General features: G+C 35.9%; 7 protein-coding genes and 1 long non-coding RNA gene across 24 annotated transcripts in view; 4 read left to right on the top strand and 4 right to left on the bottom strand.

Annotated features, from left to right (window-relative positions):
• The first annotated feature begins 149 nt into the window (after positions 1 to 149).
• On the top strand, positions 150 to 1,987 carry LOC105831706. 2 transcript variants are annotated; one of them, XM_012672051.3, is made up of 5 exons: positions 150 to 452; positions 982 to 1,098; positions 1,212 to 1,340; positions 1,455 to 1,509; positions 1,645 to 1,987. In XM_012672051.3, the coding sequence occupies exons 1-5, from the start codon at positions 398 to 400 to the stop codon at positions 1,736 to 1,738; spliced, it is 450 nt and encodes a 149-aa protein (XP_012527505.1). In that variant the 5' UTR covers positions 150 to 397; the 3' UTR covers positions 1,739 to 1,987. The 2 variants fall into 2 exon arrangements, with proteins under 2 accessions (XP_012527505.1, XP_012527504.1); XM_012672050.3 differs by having other exon boundaries at positions 1,433 to 1,509.
• On the bottom strand, positions 1,914 to 4,177 carry LOC105831694 (toll-interacting protein). 2 transcript variants are annotated; one of them, XM_012672033.3, is made up of 6 exons: positions 4,136 to 4,177; positions 3,392 to 3,562; positions 3,181 to 3,314; positions 2,824 to 3,028; positions 2,523 to 2,693; positions 1,914 to 2,435 (listed from the first exon to the last, which is right to left on the bottom strand). In XM_012672033.3, the coding sequence occupies exons 1-6, from the start codon at positions 4,175 to 4,177 to the stop codon at positions 2,325 to 2,327; spliced, it is 834 nt and encodes a 277-aa protein (XP_012527487.1). In that variant the 3' UTR covers positions 1,914 to 2,324. The 2 variants fall into 2 exon arrangements, with proteins under 2 accessions (XP_012527487.1, XP_012527488.1); XM_012672034.3 differs by lacking the exon at positions 4,136 to 4,177 and adding an exon at positions 3,974 to 4,107 and having other exon boundaries at positions 2,294 to 2,435.
• On the top strand, positions 4,163 to 6,712 carry LOC105831693 (40-kDa huntingtin-associated protein). Its single transcript, XM_012672032.3, has 7 exons — positions 4,163 to 4,969; positions 5,041 to 5,087; positions 5,359 to 5,561; positions 5,634 to 5,835; positions 5,938 to 6,040; positions 6,326 to 6,444; positions 6,514 to 6,712. The coding sequence occupies exons 1-7, from the start codon at positions 4,884 to 4,886 to the stop codon at positions 6,681 to 6,683; spliced, it is 930 nt and encodes a 309-aa protein (XP_012527486.1). The 5' UTR covers positions 4,163 to 4,883; the 3' UTR covers positions 6,684 to 6,712.
• Positions 6,713 to 6,766: 54 nt separating this feature from the next.
• On the top strand, positions 6,767 to 10,564 carry LOC105831691 (UDP-glucose 4-epimerase). Of its 2 annotated transcripts, none has more exons than XM_036287216.1 (7): positions 6,767 to 7,362; positions 8,679 to 8,981; positions 9,129 to 9,242; positions 9,322 to 9,498; positions 9,724 to 9,904; positions 10,005 to 10,286; positions 10,362 to 10,564. In XM_036287216.1, exons 2-7 carry the CDS (start codon positions 8,736 to 8,738, stop codon positions 10,454 to 10,456), a joined length of 1,095 nt encoding a protein of 364 aa, XP_036143109.1. In that variant the 5' UTR covers positions 6,767 to 7,362; positions 8,679 to 8,735; the 3' UTR covers positions 10,457 to 10,564. The 2 variants fall into 2 exon arrangements, with proteins under 2 accessions (XP_036143109.1, XP_012527483.1); XM_012672029.3 differs by having other exon boundaries at positions 6,768 to 7,362; positions 8,736 to 8,981.
• LOC105831696 lies at positions 9,396 to 10,126 on the bottom strand. Its single transcript, XR_001138668.3, has 3 exons — positions 9,988 to 10,126; positions 9,560 to 9,886; positions 9,396 to 9,490 (listed from the first exon to the last, which is right to left on the bottom strand). It is a non-coding gene; the product is annotated as an uncharacterized LOC105831696 (long non-coding RNA).
• LOC105831690 (N(6)-adenine-specific methyltransferase METTL4) lies at positions 10,298 to 14,229 on the bottom strand. Its single transcript, XM_012672027.3, has 6 exons — positions 13,319 to 14,229; positions 12,605 to 12,966; positions 11,098 to 11,272; positions 10,857 to 11,028; positions 10,561 to 10,767; positions 10,298 to 10,438 (listed from the first exon to the last, which is right to left on the bottom strand). Exons 1-5 carry the CDS (start codon positions 13,580 to 13,582, stop codon positions 10,565 to 10,567), a joined length of 1,176 nt encoding a protein of 391 aa, XP_012527481.1. The 5' UTR covers positions 13,583 to 14,229; the 3' UTR covers positions 10,298 to 10,438; positions 10,561 to 10,564.
• A 166-nt stretch (positions 14,230 to 14,395) lies between these two features.
• Positions 14,396 to 16,760, top strand: LOC105831695 (peroxiredoxin-6). Of its 2 annotated transcripts, XM_012672036.3 has the most exons (6): positions 14,396 to 14,528; positions 14,614 to 14,724; positions 15,617 to 15,773; positions 15,907 to 16,127; positions 16,360 to 16,432; positions 16,576 to 16,760. In XM_012672036.3, exons 2-6 carry the CDS (start codon positions 14,639 to 14,641, stop codon positions 16,708 to 16,710), a joined length of 672 nt encoding a protein of 223 aa, XP_012527490.1. In that variant the 5' UTR covers positions 14,396 to 14,528; positions 14,614 to 14,638; the 3' UTR covers positions 16,711 to 16,760. The 2 variants fall into 2 exon arrangements, with proteins under 2 accessions (XP_012527490.1, XP_036143111.1); XM_036287218.1 differs by having other exon boundaries at positions 14,500 to 14,724.
• Positions 16,467 to 21,002, bottom strand: part of LOC105831688 (chromodomain-helicase-DNA-binding protein 7) — a 26,925-nt gene continuing 22,389 nt past the window's right edge. For 12 of the 13 annotated variants that reach the window (XM_012672014.3, XM_012672023.3, XM_012672024.3 and 9 more), the window contains 2 exons: positions 20,261 to 20,980; positions 16,467 to 20,055 (listed from right to left, as the gene is read on the bottom strand). In XM_012672014.3, the coding sequence (XP_012527468.2) occupies positions 17,908 to 20,055; positions 20,261 to 20,980 (2,868 nt within the window). In that variant the 3' untranslated portion in view covers positions 16,467 to 17,907. The remainder of the gene's footprint in view (positions 20,056 to 20,260; positions 20,981 to 21,002) is intronic. The other variant, XM_036287209.1, reaches the window with a different exon arrangement.

Below are 21,002 nucleotides of genomic sequence, written 5' to 3'. Positions count from 1 at the left end.
CTCTCCATTATTCTCTTCTGACACTTTGAGAGAAGCGTTAACTCTTCTTATAGTTTCACGGCATTATAATATATAAATAGAATGTGGTCACAAAGGATTAATTCTGAATTGAAATTGATCCGAAGCAAAATGTAAAGTATATTAATAATCAAAACAGTAAAACTACAAATAAACAAGCGCATATAATTTACAAAAAGCAAAGCTAAATAGATTTAGCATTTTTATATAATTTATACTATTTAATATTTTTATACTATCTGTTTATCATACTGTTGATAAAGATTGTCGTATACAAGACATTGGTCATTGATCACAATCGATCTTATCAGATAAGCTTCCTATCTCATAGCAACGTGAGTAATGTCTCTGATACAGTTGCACGAATTAGTTCTCAAACATGAAAGGGGTTCATTTGGCTGTACTTTTAACAATTTGCATGCACGTGTTCTTAGGTAAGTATAATTTATTTCTCTTTACACAACATTATACGTTTCGATAATGTCTTACAAATACCGCACGCTAAGAATATAAGTACTGTAACTCCATGTAGTTTTTTCAGGCCGTCGATATTAGCGATATAACTTTCGTTTAATACTTTTATCGGAACAGCCCATTGGAAAATGTTTACACCACTGTCAATTTTTTATTCGACATTCAGCCAATATAAGATCGCAGAAAACACCTATCCGCGTACATATATGCACATATGTAGCATTTAAGACAATTTCGCATTGTATAAGTGTGTCGCATATAATCATACATACATTAGACATACAAATTATATATAAAAATACAGAGATATAGATCTGACTTAGTCTGTATCACATCGTGAATGAGAAAGCTGATTCCGCGAGTTAGAACGCGATACTTATATATAAAGAAATGACGCGAAGCTACTTGATATAGCCTCTTAATTCATATTTGTTCGACACAATTTGTAGTCTATTTTTTCTTTATTAAAATCCATCAATTTGTATGTAGTGACAGGTATCGAAGGACCGCAATGCTTTCATTTTACATGGCCAGGTACACAAATTCAGGATAAAAATGAGTTAAACTGCACAGAATTTACTCCTTGTATAGAGCCATTGTATATTAGTAAGTGTGTAATGTTCATATGCACTTCGTGTACTTAATGTGTTTTATTCTTAGCTACTATAAATTCAACTGTTTGTATTTCTTTAAACAGTATTTCTTCGTAATATTTTTAGAAGATACAGAGCCAAATACAAATGAAATATGGGACGAGAAAGTGATTAAAAAAAATGATTTCACGTATATTAAACGGATGGACCGTGGTAACGTTTGTGTAAAATTCACATACATATATAATAAAGCAGGTAAATATACTCCACAGTAACAAAATATAATTCACTCGGATTTTATAATTAAAGTTTTACGTAGAACATAAATAAACATATTATATTTGCAGTTGTAAACGTTAGTTATTTCAGTGGGAAAATCACAGAAGATCGAACGCCGATCACATCAGGCTGTTATGTTCAATATGTATGTATCACATAAACAATTTGTAATTAACTTTATTAATTTGTAATTAACTTAATATTTTTCTTTATGATTACAATTCAGCATTTGAATAAACAACAAAGTACAGATATAATGATATTTGAAATATGCTTCTAGATTGATGGATATAGTATCGAAGTATGCGCCTGTAACTCTCAAGACAGAACTAAACCCTGTAACTCGACAATTAGAAATACATATTCAGCACTAATTGTTTCTGTAGTTGCGGCTGTTACATTGCTTACGTATGAAATCTTCAATACTCCCTAATACTCGGCTCATTTGATCTCTTTGATATGAATGAAATTGTACAAATTATATATATATATAATATATAATTTAATATTTATTACAATTTATGTGCAATTATATCAATAATATATATCTTTTTACAATTTTGTAGAGCGCGTAATATATATTTAAATTATATACAGACAAATAAATCTTGAACCTTGCAATACATAATGCGATTGAAAAATAAATACTCATGTCTATGGAGATACGAGGAAAAAGATAACATAAACTCTGAAATAACAATAACACATATATAACAAAATTGACTAAGAATAGTTCTCAATATTATATTCAATTAAAATATATAATGTTTCTTCAGAAGAAAAAATATTTTCATCATTTCATCATATTCAAATAATACTTGGACCTTAATATATATTATTATGGAAGTATTACAAATTATAAATTCCGTACGTCATCTTACATTAAAAAAAAAAATCCGTTAATTAAAGGATACAATAAAGTTACGTATGGCATTCTAGCAGCGTAGAAAAAATTCAGGCTTATTCGCACATCTGAAGCAACGAATTAATTGTAACGTCTTTCTTGCCTTGATTGGCATCATACACCGATTTGATGACTTCTTTGTCAACATTCGGAAACATTTCTGCAATCTGCAAAGTACAGCGTTACAGAATTACGTATACATCAAGGAAAAGGATATCGGACGAAATTGTAGACGAAACGCATATATCAAGTACCTGTTTCAATTCGGCTTCAGCATTTGGCAAAGAACTCGGTGCAACCGTTGGTGTAGCGATAGGCTGAGGTGCTGTATAAACATTTACTGGGGCGTATGGCACACGACCGAACATTGTTCCAGACGGGACCATCATTATCGAAGACGAACCCATGTACGGATGATACTTGGTCTATTAAAAACATGTTCAAATGAAAACAAAAAAAAGTATTAAAAATTGCATTAATATTCTGCATTCTATTGAACTATTATAATTTTAAAATTAATAATATATCAAAGAATAATATAATCATTATATTTACCGTATAACTGAAAACTAAATTAATCATGCCCTCCTGATTCTCTCCTTGCTTCCCACTGAGCATGTACCAATCCTCGTGTGTCTCCCCCTTTTGAATGACCTGTGGTGGAATCTCTATGTGACCCCATGCAATTAATTCATCCATTACGAAAGAACACTCGTCGTAAATTTCTACGTATATCTGGGTAACTCCAGGTGGAAGGTTGCTGCCACATAATAATAATAAATGTTATAACAGACGCACGTGTATATATATATGTGTGCGTGAGTGTGTGTGTGTGTGTGTGTGTGTGTGTGTGTGTGTGTGTGTGTGTGTGTGTGTATGTGTGTATATTTGAATAAAATTATGTATTCTCACCACTGAATTACTTTATTCCAATGTGGATTTTTTCCACCATTTGAGTCTGTATGCGTCTCAAAAACTGAATGCCCTACTCGTATCCTTGCATAGGGGTCCATTCTTGTCATTCCATAATTTTTTACTAATTTGGCCTGGAAAAAGCAGCCTGTTGTAGCACAAGCAGGTGCAATTTGTTGCATCATATTAACAATTTTTTAATGGAAGATACCTGAGAAATTGTTATGCTAAGTCTACCCACTCGAGGATCGTGAACCATCGACATACTCTGCATCTGCTGCTGGAGGGCCAGTGCAGCTTGCTGATCCGCAGCTTCCTGTTGCAACTGCGCATTGCGTTCATCTATTCTCAGAAAACTGTCCGGCAGTGGTCCCACAAAAGCCTGAATACATCGGATTAAGATTTGTTAGATTTAAAATTTAATATGAATAACGTAACCCAAATTTAATTATAAACGGATATTTAATTTTTAAAGGGCTTACAAACGCAAAGAATGAGAACAACAAAATGACACATAATAAAAGACATTATCTTGAACAATGTCATATATCTAATCAATTACAACATTATATTTGTTGTCCACTTAAAAGATCATTTAAATAAGCTTAATTGATTTTAACCTCGATATATTAAACTTAATTTACTCTACAAGATTTAATAATTTAACAACATCATAAATCTATAATAGCATCAAAACATTGTCATAACGATACCATTAATATAACGTCGAAACATCGTTGTGTATACTTAAATGAGATTTAAAAAAAAAAGAGAATTTTCAAGGTTGACTCACAGCAACATAGAATTATTAAATACGTAAATTAGAAACGCATCGACGGACCCAGAATCGATTTGACTTTTCCAGAAACGAAATACTCTCGTGTAGGGCTTCCCCGAAGAGCTTATCTCGCGTCAAACTTCGAGTGACACAGCCTGCGTGACACAGCGTACGTACCCGCTTCTTCCACTCCTCGTGCAAAGGCCTGTCCGTGTCCATAATAGAGAGAATTAAAAAAAAAAGAAAAAAGAAGAGGATATTGTCCGCTAAGAGGAAAGGACGTCTCGATCGTGCTGTCGACGCTCCGCATGCAGTGGCCGGGGTTCCTCCCGTGGGGTTCACGCTCCGAAACCTGTCAAATACGTCAAATCACGCGAGCGTGCATCGCGCTCCGGCTGTTTACCGATCGACTGCGCAGACACAGGGAGATGAGGTCGAGCGCGAGGCGGCGCGATTGGTCGTCACTTGTGTCAACATGTGGCGCACTTATTAACGCGCCTTCGTCCCGTCCCCATCCTACCAATCCAATCCGACCGTGTGTGATATCCAATTCACTCGCTCTATTTATTCGCCCATCTAACTGTCTCGCGTACGTCTGTGACGCAAAAAAAAATATTGGGGGTATCGAAACGTGCCGTCGATAATACGGCGTTCTGCAATTTTTTTACAGGAGAGTGTTGTTCGTGTGTTTACGTATGACTCGTAAGATTGTTGATGTTTTTACATCATGAATTATGTGCCGAGATCATACGTTTTTCGCTGCGATACGGTTGCAATTGCGTTTGCGTGCGAGCGGTAGATAAATTTTTGACGGGCATTATGACATGACGCGCGCGTGTCAAGTCGAGTTATGGAGTAAATATGTCAAATTTGTGAATAGTCCCCATATACTATCGACATATATAAATTTTTAACGTTTTAAAAAATGGCCCACGTCAATCAAGGCCAGGGAATCGGGGAGTCCGCGGACTTTTTGACGAAGTTTCACAATATTTCGAACAAACTGAAAAAGTAAGCAGTCTTTATAATTAAAGCAGTTTTTCTTAATGATGACCTTCTTTCTTATGTTTTGATTCTTTTAGACGATTCCTAAGGAAGCCAAACGTCGCGGAGGCATGCGATCAATTTAGTGAGTTTTTAATTTAGTGTTAAATAAATAAAACATGTAATGCAATACTTTGAAAAAGGTACACTAATCAATTTCATTCTTGTAAGTTTCTTAATTTTTATACTACAATACATGATCATTTTATTTCACCTATTTCTTTTACACTATTTTCTTTACTCAATGAAATTGATCAGTTTGACTTTAAAAGGATTATACAATCATAGTCTATGTAATAATTTGACTCTTATTATATATGAAAAAAGAAAAATATGAAAAACACTCGATTTTTTAGGTGCCTTAGCTACTGAATGTGAACAGAAGGAATTATGGCAGTACGCAGGCTTGTGCTGGTTGGCAGCTGCAAGATGCCAAGGAACCTTGGAAAATGCCTCCTTGGAAATAAATCTTTTAGTAAAAGCAGGAAGGCAATTCCTTACAGCTGAGAAGAAAGATAACGATATAGGATGTCCCTCTGTAGGCCAAGAGAACATACAGGTGCAATATAACATTTATGATAGAAAAGGAGTTGAAAGGAAAAAGATTAAATATAGTTGACCTATATTTCAGGCGGCTGTGAGTTGTTTTGGTCATTCCATGGCTAGATGCAGCAATCAACCAGGATTCAACACAATTTCCGCGGGTTTGTCTGTAGAGTTGGCACTTGCATTAGGCCCAGGTCCTGCTGGTGTCCAACAGCTGCGCAAAGCAATCGATATCTTCCCTACGTCGAAAGCTATCAATACCTTAGTGTCCTTTCACATAAGACAAGGTTGGTACACTTCTCTTCTATGTCTTACAAATAATATATATTTTTACGATTATTTTCAATCGATAGTAATATTAAGTATTTCATATAATTTTATGCTTACAGAAGATTACGTAGCTGCACTACAAATACTTAATGAATTTGTAGAATTTGTAGAAGCATGTGTCGTGGCTGGTGCCAGAGGAAATTACAACGCTATCTTACATAGGTATCTTATCATGATATAAAAACATAATGTACTTGTTATTCATCTTATACATCCGTTTTAAAGTCAGTTGCATATCAGTTATACAGAAAATATTCTTAAAAAAATAGCAATCAAAATACAATCATTTGTTAGTTTATAAATAGAGAGTTAAGAGTGAGCCTTTGTTTTCTTTATTCTGGTTTCATGATTATAATTGCTTGTAAAATTATTGCATATTAAATTGTAATATATCTTTCTCTGACACAGTACATTTAATAATCAAAAATATATAAAATTTGTAATTAGGTGCGAAGTGACGCGAGTACTTTTGTTGCTGATTCTTCAGCCGTCACCCCAGAGATTGACACCATCTCTCGCCCAAGTTCTCGAAAAGTACGCGTGGGCGGAAGAAAATATGAACAACGGTATATATTTTTATTTTTAATATAACAAACATATTCGAAGTTATTAGAACAAGTGCTTTCCTCTTGCAGGTCTTAATATGAGCGAGGATGAATTGTTATTGCTGCAATCCCTAGTATTGGCATGCCAATCTCACGATCATCAAGCAGTGTTGGAACTCGAAAGCGAACTGTATCCTTACTTCGATATGGAGCAAAAGGAACTGTTGCATAAATTGATACAAGTAGTCTCGACGCAGTAAATATATACAATAGCGCTATGAAAATGATATTTCATTGCATACGATATTTTTTTCCCCGACTTGTCATTCGCTGTTCGGATTCCTTACGGGTTCACACGGCCTCGTGTTTTGGTTCATCGAAATCGAAAATCGGGGCACATTCCTCGAGGAAGGAAGGAACGCTCCTCGAGTCGGCCGGTTGTTTTTCTCTCATTTTGCGCGATTACATTATTAGTCTCCTCGAAACAGGTTTCTGCGACCAAAGGCTGAGCCGTTGCTCAATCGAAGTGCCGAAGATGAGCAATGTTTTTACTAGTAGTGGTTGTGTTGTGTAAGTGGCAAATGCACGACGATGAGATTCGTCCCGCTTCTCGTGATTTCGTTCGTGTGCGATGTGAAAGTAGCAGAGGAGGAGGAGGAGAAAGAGGAACTCTTTAAATGAGAATCGTAGAATGGCCGGTTGGAGTAGAGCGAGGCAAGGCTGGCAGGAAGGGCATGGTGTGCGTGCCGGTATGGCATCGCGGAGGAGGGGATGTCTCGCGCGTCCCACTGTACTAAAGTCCTTCGCTCCTCTACAACTACTATTCGAGGCAGAGTCGCCAGTCAGTGTCAGTCATCACGCGAAAGTGTTCTTAGAATCGATCGAAACTGATCGCGTTCTCGTCGCTGAATTATCTCTAATATTCGATCCTGCGCTGAGGTAACGATCTCTTTATTCCGTTACACGATATTTTTAAATCTCTCTCTCTCTCTCTCTCTCTGGTTTCGTGGCAAAAGCGAATTACATATATATTGTAATTAAAAATCCGCTGAACGATAAAGAGACCCAGGAGCGATGCGTCAGCTTCATTCTAGATTGGAATGACAGGAAGTCTCTTCGAGAGCGAACAATCTCTCGTAATTTGATGAGAAAAATTGAGCTCAAGGATTAATTTCTATAAAGGTCAAGGTTTGTAGAAAGAGACTCTTGAGTATTCGCAAGTCGCGTTGCTGTTGCATGAATACATTCTAAATGAAACGGTGATTAATCAGGCGTAAGTAGATAGTTAAGTCAGCCTTGATTTATTTATGATCTATTATCATCAATAAATTATCTATATTACTATTAATAAACTTTATTTAAATAGTAAACATTACAATCTATAGAGAACAATTTGTTTGCATATAAATATAAATCTCTCGAATTTATATTCAGAATCATTTCTAAAGGCCGAAAAGCATTGTAACTAGCATACGATTTCGAGTACCGTTAAGTATGACTTCACGCGAGTTAGGCGATAGGTTTAATGAATTAGAAAAATTTCTAAACATCACAATTATGCTCGAAAATATATTTTTCGATTATATTAACTGTGATTATGTGCATGTTGTTCGGACTTAAAAATTATATGACGAGATATTCAAAGTTTAAATATTTAAACTCAATTTTTTAAATTAATTTATGTTTTACTATAATAATCTAATTATATTTTTTATTATACTATGTTAATATTAGATATATATTTTTTATATACTTATACGCGTATATGTACTTCTTTTTTACTTCGGTGCGAGGTTACTGCGTTCCCGCTGCAATGATTTACCACGTGTTTCGGCGACCTTGAACTCTCTTTGCTCACTTGAACGAAGGTGAATGCCCTAAGCACCTGCACTCTTCGGTTTACAAGCGTACGTCCCTATGAAGAAGTCTTGTCCGCATATACCTAGAGTTTGAATTAAGAGTTCATCTACTCGAGATTCAATTGCAGGAAACTGATAAATATTAAAATCGTGTTAAAATAAAATTAGGATCGAGTAAGCAAGCATAAATCCTACGATATAATTTGTTGTGCAATTGTTCTTATAATGGAAAGATCTTATAAGAAAATTTGATTAATTTTTTACTTAAAAAAAAAAAAATACATTTGTCTCTTGCAATTTACACAAAAAAAATTTATGTTTTAATATTCTACAAATAAATCAATAATTGTTTTAATTGCGTTAAAAATATCTGCATCTTTTTCGTACGATACGAAGGAGAATCTCGATGAAAAGATTCGTAAATCAAAAATTGAATTCTCTCCTCCAATCGAGATGACGGGAAGCTGGAAGACCATTTTCGTAACTGGGGGCGCCGGTTATATTGGCAGTCACTGCATTGTCGAGCTCCTGGAGTGCGGCTATGACGTGGTTGCTATAGACAATTTCGCGAACAGCGTGACGGAAACCGACGGCGAATCTGCTGCGCTCAAACGAGTCGAGCAAATAACAGGAAAGGAAGTCACATTTTACAACTGCGATTTGCTCGATAAAGAGAAGCTCGAGACCGTCTTCAATCAGGTACATTTGTTAATGACTACATTATACATATTATTTATCATGATTATTCTATTATATAATATGTAGTATAAAGTTCAAAATGTTGAAAGAGCTGAAAAGAGCAGTTTTTTCCGAACTTAAAAAAAGAATAAAATTGGTCACTTTCAGCATAAAATAGATTGCGTAATACATTTCGCGGCTATTAAAGCCGTTGGCGAGTCGATGCAAGTTCCGCTTCATTATTACCGAAATAACATAATAGGAGCTATTAATCTACTCGAGGTAAGAAGATTATATTATACACGCGTACGCTCTCTTCTGTAACTACAATCATTTCCACAATTCGTCATCTCCTTTACAGGTGATGAAAGCAGCCGGCTGCTTTCAACTTGTATTCAGTAGCTCTTGCACAGTTTATGGCGAGCCTACAGAATTACCTATCACAGAAGAACATGAAACCGGCAATATTACCAACGTTTATGGTCGCACTAAGTACTTTATCGAGGAAATGCTCAAGGATATCTCCAGAGCTGAAAAGGTGCACATAGAAAATTTTAAATTTATACAAAATTATAATTAGCGATTGAAAATTTACTTACATAAAATAACAGTTTCCTTGTATCCTTGTATATATATTTTAGATTAAAAAACCATATCACTTCTATTTTTGACTTTCTTTTTGAGGGAGAAATTATGTTATTTGCATTCTAGTTTCTATATTTTTTCTAGTTCTTTAATTAAAGATTTCTTTTGTTTAATACAGAGTTGGAACATTGTATCCTTAAGATACTTCAATCCAGTAGGTGCTCACCCATCGGGATTGATTGGCGAGGATCCGACGAAACCATTTACAAATTTGATGCCGTATATCGCTCAAGTTGCATTGAGGCACAAGCCGGAGTTGATCATATTCGGTGGTGATTATCCTACGGAAGACGGCACAGGTGAACAGACAAATATGAATATTAATATCAAATAATGAAATTGAAAGAACGCTTTACACTTTTATCGCCACATCTATACTTACATCTTATACTTTTCCAGGTGTCCGCGATTATATTCACGTTATGGATTTGGCTGCTGGTCATGTGGCAGCGTTAAATGCTTTGCATAAACAGCACCTCAGGCTTAAGATTTATAATTTAGGCACTGGCAATGGCGTGACTGTGTTGAATTTAGTAAAAACGTTTGAAAAAGTCACCGGCACTACTGTGCCGTACGTTATAAAGGAGAGAAGAGAGGGTGACATCGTGTCCATGTATGCTAATACGGATTTAGCGAAAAAAGAACTAGACTGGACAGCGAAGTACAACGTTGAGCAAATGTGTAAGTAAATGTCGTCTTAGTTTAAACACAAACTCTCAAAAAATCAATCTAATAATGAAACATCCTTGAGCATAGGTGAAGACTTCTGGAGGTGGCAGACGATGAATCCACACGGTTACCGAATTTCATTAAAGAATGGAACTACAGAACACCTGAACAATACATCATAATAATAAAATTTTATCGAGAAATTTGTGCGAATACATTGTAATAAAACATCGATTCGTTATCTTGTAATTTACATTTTTATAATGTTTATAAATCTATCCCTTACATTTTTATGATTGCTCCTTGTTCTCATTTTCGCTCCTTGTGCTATCGGCATCATTTTCGTCTTTTTTACATTCATCTACAATTTCATAAAGCGACAAATGTTGGAACTTTAAGATTTCTAGACCCCAACTCGTCCATCCAGGCAATAAGTATCTTGCGAAGATCTCCAGACATTTTGGCTCGTTAGGGAGATATTCCTTTATAATTTCTAAGAACGTGTAAACAGGTCTTTTATTGTAATATATCAAATATTTTGAATACAATTTATTTTTAAATTTAACAATTAATATTTGATACCTGTGAGAGGTGGCTTATGAGAATGTACTGCGCTAGGTACGCTGATCATTAGCCTGCCATCAGGAATATCGACTTTACCCTTTTCCAATGCAGTCCCTAATATCAGTAATTCATAAGGTTGCTTTCCAGGTGCTGAGTTAAAATTACATATCGTATCACCTGCCTGTGTCACCTAGAGTGGCAGTTGTTACCTCATGCTTAGCACATTGATTTCCAATGTTATCAAAACATTGTTACTTACTTTGAGCCAATACCATTTAGCTCTATAAGTAATACCCCAGGATGGAAATATTTCATTGAAGATACTATTCAAATGACTAGATGAATTAGTACACCAGACAGCTACGATACCATCTGAATGTAATAGTTTTCTTATCGGTATCTTGACCAATTCTTCATTGTACATCATTTTGTAACTGAAAAAATACATTCATTCATGTCTTTAAATATGTCGTGCATTTAGAGTTAATGTAGATTAAAATAAACTTCTAAAAATAAAATAAAAATAAACCACTCAAAAATTATGATAAAATATTAAAAAATTTATATTAAAAATATCGAATAAATTAATATCTATTTTATCAGAAAATAAAATTATATATGTATATTATGCAATGGCTACAATATTCTTTACTTGTTAAATTTGTGAACTGTTTCACAACATGTGAATAATTTTAAATGCTTGTAGAATATCATTGTATATAGCAATATTTAATATTATTAAAAAAATATATATATTAAACATATGTCAAAAATTATTTTTTTAATTAATTTTACAATAAAATTATATTTTATTCATTTTCTTTAATTTAATATTAAAATTTGCAGATAAAAATAAACCAAATCTCACTTCTCTTTGACATCAGAAATAAGATTATATTTATAAAGCATTTATCGTAAAAAATTATAGTGTAAACACAGACATATTTATTTAATGGAAAAAACATTGTTTGATAAGTAATTTAAAAAGTTTCAATACATTATACATACATTCACATAGCATTATAATTAATGTATTTTTAACTGTAATAATTATGGCAAAAAAATTTTTGTAGATTCTAAAATATATAAAATTATAAATATTAAAGTTTTCTTTTAACTATTCTTCCCATTGTTGTCAATATAATCTACAAAAATTGCAATAATTATAAGAATGATAAAAATATAAAAGAAAATTTTTTAAATATAATGATAAAAATATTTCAAATACAACGAAGCAATAAAAAGTATTATTTTTAGCACTAAAATAATATTTATTAAAATAATTGTGATTTTGATCATTTTTGATGCACAAGAAAATTATTGTGATATAAAACAATATGTATATAAGTTTTTTATTTTTACAATTTTAACATAATTATTGTTTATTAGAAGATATATTACAATTTATTAGATTATGTGTAACATATTTCTTTCTAATAAAATCTTTAATTTTATTTATATTGTATCAGTATTACTATATGCCAATATTAAGTTATTTTTTCTATTTTTTCTGAAACATAATTATAATATTCAAAGTAAAACAATTTTATTATTATATTGTAATTGTCGTAAATTTTAAATTTAACCTTGAATTCTCTTTCTTGTAACCATTTTTATATTTTTAATTTAAAAACACTGACTTACTATTATATACATTTTTATAAAAATTTACAAAAATGATTCAATTTTACCTACACTGGTCCTAATAATATATATAAAATAACTCAAAATAAATTTATAAATTGTATTAAGTTTTGTGAGATCACCTGGCCTCCGCATATTTCATCTTTTTCCTTCTGATCGACTTATTCCACCAAGGTGGATCCAGCAATATAAAATCATACTGATTATCCAGCTCCATCTTTTTTTCTATGTCCCTTACGTCATAGGAGTAAAATGTACATTTTCTTGGAAATACATATTTCTTATCATGAGCCTTGTATACAATAGTGTCATCGGTGTCGTTGGATCCATACAGGTTCTCATCCTTGAGAGAATAGGTATCCTGATAGAATCTCATAGAGGCCAAACGCGCTACCTCGTTGTTATCAAAGTTGTTCTGGGAAAAGAGGCCTTTGCCTCTTGCAGCAGTCATCATTACACAGAACGCTTGTTTAACGCGATCAACCTGTTGTAAGAAATAAGTTTGACATACCACAAAGTAAGATGTAACATTCTTACCAACTAATATTAATAATACACTTACTCTGTATTGCTATTTTTAGTAATTTCAAACTGTACATATGGGCTAATTATGCTTTTATTAATGCACTTATTAATTAGTAAAAATATTTTAAAAACATATACCTTCTTTAAACTTTCTAAAATAATTTAAATATATTGTTATTGTAAATATATGAAGTAGAAAACTGATACTTTTAAAACTTGTACAAACAAAAATGGCTTACCAATACAGAGTAGGTGTTGAACAAATCTAATTTTAAAGTGTATGAAATCGAATGTTACGTTTCTGAACCTACTTCCGCCAGATCTTTTTGCGGCAGTTGCTGCGAACAATTCCTCTTCCTCTTTTTTTTGTATGCTGCAGTGGTACTCTCATGAGACTCCTGGACAGCTTGAGCAATCTGATTTTGTCTCAAGTACTGAGAATTAATCTCGAATATCATTTTGTTGAAGCCTAAAGCACAAAATCCATTTTCATATCGGACCTTCCTGTATATCTCGTTGAGGTACTGCAAGTGAGACACAATCCAGCCCTCTTCACTGACATGAAGAAGACTCATGTTTTGGTCGATGTTGACATACAATACTTGTTGTCACAGTTTCTTACGTATCTTACAACTCGCCCACTATCACATTAATCTTTCTGATTAAGTTCATCGACATTTTAAACACAATTAATACGCAACTTAAGTGTATAAATAAAGAGATATATGTATATACGTTCAACGCGAATCTGAATACGCGTGAATACGCGCATGTTTCACTTTTTATTTGCTTACGCGTAGACGGATGCGCGTGCGCACCAGACCTGTCAGATTGATCAGAAGACCCTGTACGTACGTACAACTATAATGCGCATAAAAAATGCGCAATTTGCATGCAAACGCAATTGTTTAACTTTGTATCGCTCACCGTAACAAACGCCATTTACCAGCATTGTTTACTTTATCGCACAAATGAAGCGACGACACGCCGGAAAATCGACGCAAAAGTTTCGCGCACGCGCGAACCTGCGTTTTCTTACCCAGGCGAAGATCGTCTTGACAGGCTTGTATCTAGAATCGGAAAGCAGGAGCGCCAATCGAGGGCTCATACAAACACGTTATTGTCCATTTCCAGCAATTATAAAGTGTAATCTCTAGATTAACTTGACTTAATTTGTCAATTTGTCGTAATCGGTAGATTAAATTAATGTATAATTAGAATTGCCCGCTGCTAAATTTCTAAGTACATAAATTTGTCATCTAATTTTTCTCTCCACGTATTCCAAACAAGGAATAATTCTGTCCGGGTGAATAAAGCGATACAAATATTGTTTGGTGAGTTAATCATTTATTTAATAAATTGATCAAATTTTTTCTATAAGGGACCTACCGGTACCACTCATTTCGCCAACTTACGTACGTTACTGCGCATGTGTGAAATCCCTCCCCCTCCAGCTCGACGTGGAGCAGCCGATAGCCGTTAAACACACTGTACTTTCCGCTCTTCTGCAACATTCCACCAGTAATCCAGTTTCCATTTCCCCACTGTTCGACAAACGCGTGCCCGGAGGTTTGTTGATACGTTTTCATTTTGTTTCATTATAAAGTTGCGGATTCTGTGAACGAGACACCATGGTTTTACTGGGCGAGGTGTTCCCGAACTTTACAGCAGACACCCAGATGGGCACGATCAGATTTCATGAGTGGCTGGGCGATTCGTAAGATATCCCATAATATATACGTAACCTAGATAGACTCTACCGTGTCACGTGATTGTACAAAGAAAAAGGATATTTAATTATTCGAAATATTTATGAACGTGCTCGAAATGTCACACAATTACAGGGCAGAGTACTTGAGATGTTTGCTTGTCATTTTGTGATTCGTCACGTGATCCAAGCACAAATGTAAATTTGTGATTTCGTGTATGTGTGTATACGTTTTAAATGCAAAATATATTTTGATCGATTATTTAGGTATAGAATAGATATAGGAAATTGATTGAAATTAATAAATAACAAATCTTGTTGTGTATAGTGTATGCTATGAGAGATCAACAAACTTATAGAATGTTCTCATTCTAAAGCAAAAATTCATATAAATTATATTAATTATTAATTGCTGCATTATATATTATATATTAATTATTAATATATTATTAATATAATTATTACTTTATAATTCATAAGGTAAATATTATTCTCCTATTAACGTTATAAAAATAAAATACCTAATAAAACTAATAAATTATTTTTATATATAACTGACATGTTACTGATGTGTAAAATGTTAATTATTTTAAGATTTTATTCTTATTTTATAATTGGGTACAGTTTTGTTCGTATATTAAATATAAATAAATAATAAAATATCTGAAAATTTTCATCTGTTACAATAATAAAATTATTCATATCTTGATAACTAGAAATAATAGTATATAAGAACTTTTTGTTTAGAATAATTTTTGGAATAAAATTTAGAAACTTCAATTTCTTCATGGAACACCTTGTAAAATTAGCATACCTTGTATTTACATTTACAACAAATTCATTACGCATGCACAGTTATCTATTTACTTTGTAATATATGTGATATCTGTCTATAATACAGGTGGGGTATCCTATTTTCCCATCCTAATGACTTCACACCAGTCTGTACAACCGAACTAGCGCGAGTCGCAAAACTAATGCCCGAATTTAAGAGATTGGGTGTGAAAGTGATTGCCTTGTCCTGCAATTCTGTCGATTCCCATCGTAAATGGATAGAGGTTTCCTTACAAACTTTCTTTTTCTTTAGATAAACATGTTCAATTTAGATTTTAATTTAATAAAATTTAATATTGAATTTGACAAATTTCTCGCATGGATTCATATCGATACTGAACACAAATATTATTCTAGGATATAAAGAGTTACAGCGAGGTAACGAACGAGGAATTTCCATATCCGATAATAGAAGATCAAACTAGGAAGCTTGCCACATTATTGGGAATGTTGGATCCTGCGGAGATCGACAGTCAGACCGGATTACCCATGTCGGCGCGAGCTGTGTTCATAATTGATCCGGCTAAAAAAATGCGATTGTCAATTTTATACCCAGCCACCACTGGCCGCAGTTTTGAGTGAGAACTTGTCACGTTTTATAGTCTTTGACTGCATTCAGAAAAAGCAGCTTTACAATTTGTAAGATTTATATGTATTTAATATTTATTTTTATTTTTAGTTTCCATTGGATCTAAATTTGTATAGACTAATTATATTAAAAAATCTTATACAGTTGCAAAATTGCTTTCTCTGCTGAACGCAGCCTTGCTTGCACAAAAAAACGCTAAGATTCCATATTCTAAATTGCAGCGAAATAATAAGGGTGATTGAATCTCTTCAGCTCACGCAAAAGTACAAAGTGGCGACACCTGTAGATTGGAAGGTGGGTTTGAAAAAATAAAATTTCACTTTCTTAAAGATTCTCAAGAGATATTAATTTTTTCGCTGTTTATAATTAAATATCAAACAAAACATGTCGATGACGATTTGTTGCGTTAATTTTTACATGCGTATACGATATTTTAGAAAGGAGACGACGTTATGATTGATCCGAGTGTGTCGGACAGCGAGGCAAAAGCTTCCTACAACAATATCAAGACTGTGATGTTGCCCTCTGGCAGAACGTATATGCGTATTGTGCCACAACCTATAGATGCATAAAAAAATTCCTGTATACAAAAAGATTCTAATAAAAGTTGCACAAATCAATATAACATACGATTTTTTGTGTAAAAATTCATACATATTATTTTATAGATTCAACGATCATTTTATTATCACTTCTGATCATTTAAATAAGGACACTGCATTTCTGTGTCTTTATTTAAATAATTTTTTCTATCTAGTTTAAGATTTAATAATTTAAGATCAATTTAATAGATAATCTTTCCTTTTCATATACATTGTAGATTGATATAAAATAAGAGATTCGAATCCTTGGTATTTGCAAACAACAAAAGAAGCTGTTTATTATTTCACCTAATGTAATTAAAAGTACACTGCGTTATATACATTTTCTTTTCCAAGTACACGATTGCTTACTGTCTCTATAGGCGTAATTGTGTATAATATTTACATTTTCCTCGTTTTATTAAGTTATTACTGTAATTATTTTTTTCTCTACATTACGATTATATTCCGTCTCTATATTCCGTCTTGTATTCCTTGCCTGTAAATTGCTTTATGCGCAATAGCGAGTACACAATTTTATAATATATATATTTATATGTATATTTTTTATATAAAACAGTCCCTGGTCAAAACCAATAAGAGATAGTAGATAATAAATTTAACAAAACTATACCTTTATTATTATATCGTAATTACGCAATTAAAAATTAATTACTACATAAAGTATCGAATGATAAAATACTATCGCAGCCTTCGTATGTGAAAGATTTCTCTCTTTCTTTTTGTTTTAATTCAATGAACGTGCACTGTCACACACACTGTCTCCGTCAACGACTAACGTAATAATACGTAATCCATTTCCCGCGAAATGGAGGGAGTCCTATTTGTTCACACACGTTTTTTTTTTTTTAATTCAAGAGTCGAACCGAAGGCTACGGTAGATTCTACCAATGTCTGTAGCCTCCTTTCGATGCACTTGTGTTTCATCGCGCATTTATTTAGAAACAACACCTTACACTTGCGCGCTTGTCAGCGTCAAATAGGGAATTATCTACATAAGATCTTCGTTGTGCGAGCAGTGTCTAATCAGAGAGTAGAATTAGAAAACGTGAACTACTGCGGCATCCACCGAATTCCGAATCCTCTTTTCAAAACGCCATAGATTAGCGCTTTTCGGTGATTTGTCGCTCATCGTTTTGCGGCAGCAGTCCGACGAGACCTTTTGCCTCACTCGCCGGCCACATGGCCACTGCTATCTTGCTGCTGTTGTTGCTGCTGCTCGGAGTGCTGCATCTCACCCTCCATTCGTGCCTGGCGTTCCGCGGCCGCTCGTGCCTGTCTACCGGCACTCGAGCGAAGATTCTTACGCTCTGGTGGCGGTTCCACACTCAAGCGTTTGCCGCTGCGTGCCTTTTTCGGCGCCTTGGTGCCTTTGCTGTCCTCCTCGGCTTCCGGAGCAGCTGATTTACCGCTATCGCTCTGCTTTGTGCTGGTATTTTGAGTCGGTAATGTCGCATTCGCAGATGACGCCGCCGCCGCTGTTGTCGCAGTTGACGATGATGTCGTCGTCGTCGTTGTCGTCATTGTCGTCATTGTCGTCGAGTCATTCACTTCCTTCTTGGTTGTATTTGCCTCTACGGATGGGACGCTGAATGCTTCCTCCTGCGAGACTGCCGATTGCTGCGTCGCTTTCGTCGGAGTTGTCGGCGATGATTTTGTCATCGGTTCAATTTCCATTGTTGGTATCTCGTTACTTGACATGGACGATGATTTCGTGCTTGTGTCCACTTCAGTGCGCATCTTTTTCGGCACAGGTTCCAGGGTGATTTCAATCGGAGGTAGTGGCTGTGGCGTCGATCGTTGTTGTGATTGTTGTGGTTGTTGCTGCTGCTGATCGGAATTTTGATTACTATCAGTGCTGCTACGGTTCTTGTTGGGCGGCTTCTCGGAGCTTCTTGGAGCGTCGTCGATGTTTCGTGTGACCAGTTCGGCACTAGTCCTCAAATGTTCCAAAGCTTCTTTCACCTCCTGCTCCTTGCTCTTCCGCTCAGTCTTTTTCTCCGACAGATCCGCCGCCATCACATCAGTCGGTTCCGTAATTACTGCCGGTTCTCGCTTCTCGTGTTGCTGCTGCGATTGTGGTTGTTGTTGTTGTTGTTGTTGTTGTTGTTGTTGTTGTTGTTGCTGCTGCTGCTGCTGCTGCTGCTGCTGCTCGACGCGACGTCTCTCCTCGCCATGCAATGCCGCCATATCCGTGTATTGTTGCAGAGTTACAACTGGATCCACCGAATATCTAGACTTTTTCTCGGCTTCCTTCCGTTTCGCCGTCGACGACGACGACGATGACGAAGACGTCGAGGACTCCGGCACGGTTTCACGTTGTCTAGAAGAGCTGCTAGAAGACGTTGGTTTACGTACCGTAGAGGCGCTGGACGTTGGTGGATTCAGCAGACCACACTGGGCGAGACTTTCGTAGGCCGACGACACGCCGCCAGACTGCATGGAAAATGGATTCAGGCCGCTCAGGGTTAACGGCGTGTAGAGGAGGCTGGGATTTGTAAAGAGAAATGGAAACGGCGAGGGGGTCGGCAGACTCGCGGACGAAACGGCAGATAAAGTTGACGGACCACCAGATGCAGATTTGCTGCTGGTCGACTGATCCAATTTACTGCTCCGTGACTTGCTTCCACCGCCACCACCGCCACCACTTCCACTGCTGCCACTTATGCTCGATGAAGAACCTACGCCGGCGTTCTTGCCACTGCTGCTACTGCCAGTCGCCGAACTGACTACTGGATTATTTACGTCTGCCGCGGCTGCCGCTGCCGCCGCTGCTGCTGCACTACTGGTTGCTGCTTGCGCGTTCAACGCCGCCTCCATGCCCGCCAATGATGGTAGACCTAGCCCGGCTAGATTAGCGAACAACGAATTCGTTAGGCTCATGTTGCCCAGGTTACCGAGGTTGCCGAGGCCACCAAGCGCGCCCAAATTCGTCAGACCGCCAAATGGCATCAGCAGCGGATTCTTTGGATCGAAATTGCCAAGCGACAGACCCGACAACAGAGAATTGTTCAAATTGCCGAGCGGGAAGTTGAGACTGGATGCCATTGACGTGGCCGCCAGATTGGCGGTATTCGCCGATTGTTGGCTCGTAGGACTAGGCATCATAGGTGGCCTACCCGGGCTCTTGCCCTTGTTCACGCTACTGCTGCTGCTGCTGCTGCGCTCGTTACCTGACAATCTCTTCTGTAAATCGTGCGGAAGATTCCCGCGTTCCTTTACAAGTTCTGCCCACTTCGGATCAACGTCAAACATTGGATTCTCCATTAACCACGTTCCGAGACGTTTCAGTTGAGGCGCTTTACTTCCAGTTACCTAAAAATGAAAACTAAATTTTAGTAATCAAATTTACAATTTAAAAGATCCCAAGTAACGCAATAAAATATGATAGCAATAAAAATTAATTTATATAGAGATAAAAGACAATTTTCAAGAATAATATTATAACCTAACACACAAAATACAATAAGAGAATCTGTTATTACTATTTAACTTAAAAAAATATATAATTTTAAATTACCTTCTTGCCAGTTAGTCGATTAATAACAGCAACATTCTCCTCACCAGTGAGCTTCTTCCAATCCAATAAGGACGGATCGACGCGCGGTCTACGCCGTCGGGGAGCATTTAGATATTCTGCACTCAATTGTTCCGACATCGCGTTTTGTTCCGCCAGCCATTTGTTCACCTTCGCCTCATGCGAGAACGAGCCGATTTTAGACGAGTACTCGGCGACTTTGTTGATGTCCGCAATCATTGCCTCGTAACTCTTTCGGTGACTGCTACTCGAGGAAGACGGATGCGCTGAGTTGAATGCTTGTTGCTGCTGCTGTTGTTGTTGATGTTGTTGTTGTTGTTGTTGTTGTTGCTGCTGCTGTTGTTGCTGTTTCTTCAATTCACGATTTTGCTGCTCGGCCTGAGCCAACAAAGCAGAAAAGGTATCTTTGTGCGAGTGCAACGATGGCGGTGGTAAAACGGGCGTAGAAACACTTGAGGCTCGAGAAGACGGAATCGATGTAACGGTAATGGAAAACGGCTTCTGGGAGCTCGTCGGAGGATTGGGAAGTCCCATCGGCGCCGATGTTGGAGTTACAGTCACGTTGGGCGTAATCGTATTCTTCTTGCTGTGCTCGAGATAATGGCCACTACTCTGCTGTTCTTTCGCAGCGCTCAGTCCCAATACTATTTCATCCAATTTCCTGCGCTTCTTCTCCTTTCCAATCACCGGTTCTTCTGTTGGCTGTTAAGCAATAAATTAAATA

The sequence above is a fragment of the Monomorium pharaonis genome, chromosome 5 (genome assembly GCF_013373865.1).
Source record: "Monomorium pharaonis isolate MP-MQ-018 chromosome 5, ASM1337386v2, whole genome shotgun sequence".
Lineage (NCBI taxonomy): Eukaryota > Metazoa > Arthropoda > Insecta > Hymenoptera > Formicidae > Monomorium > Monomorium pharaonis.
Note: the sequence above shows the minus strand (reverse complement) of the source record. Positions and strands in the feature narration are given on the sequence as shown.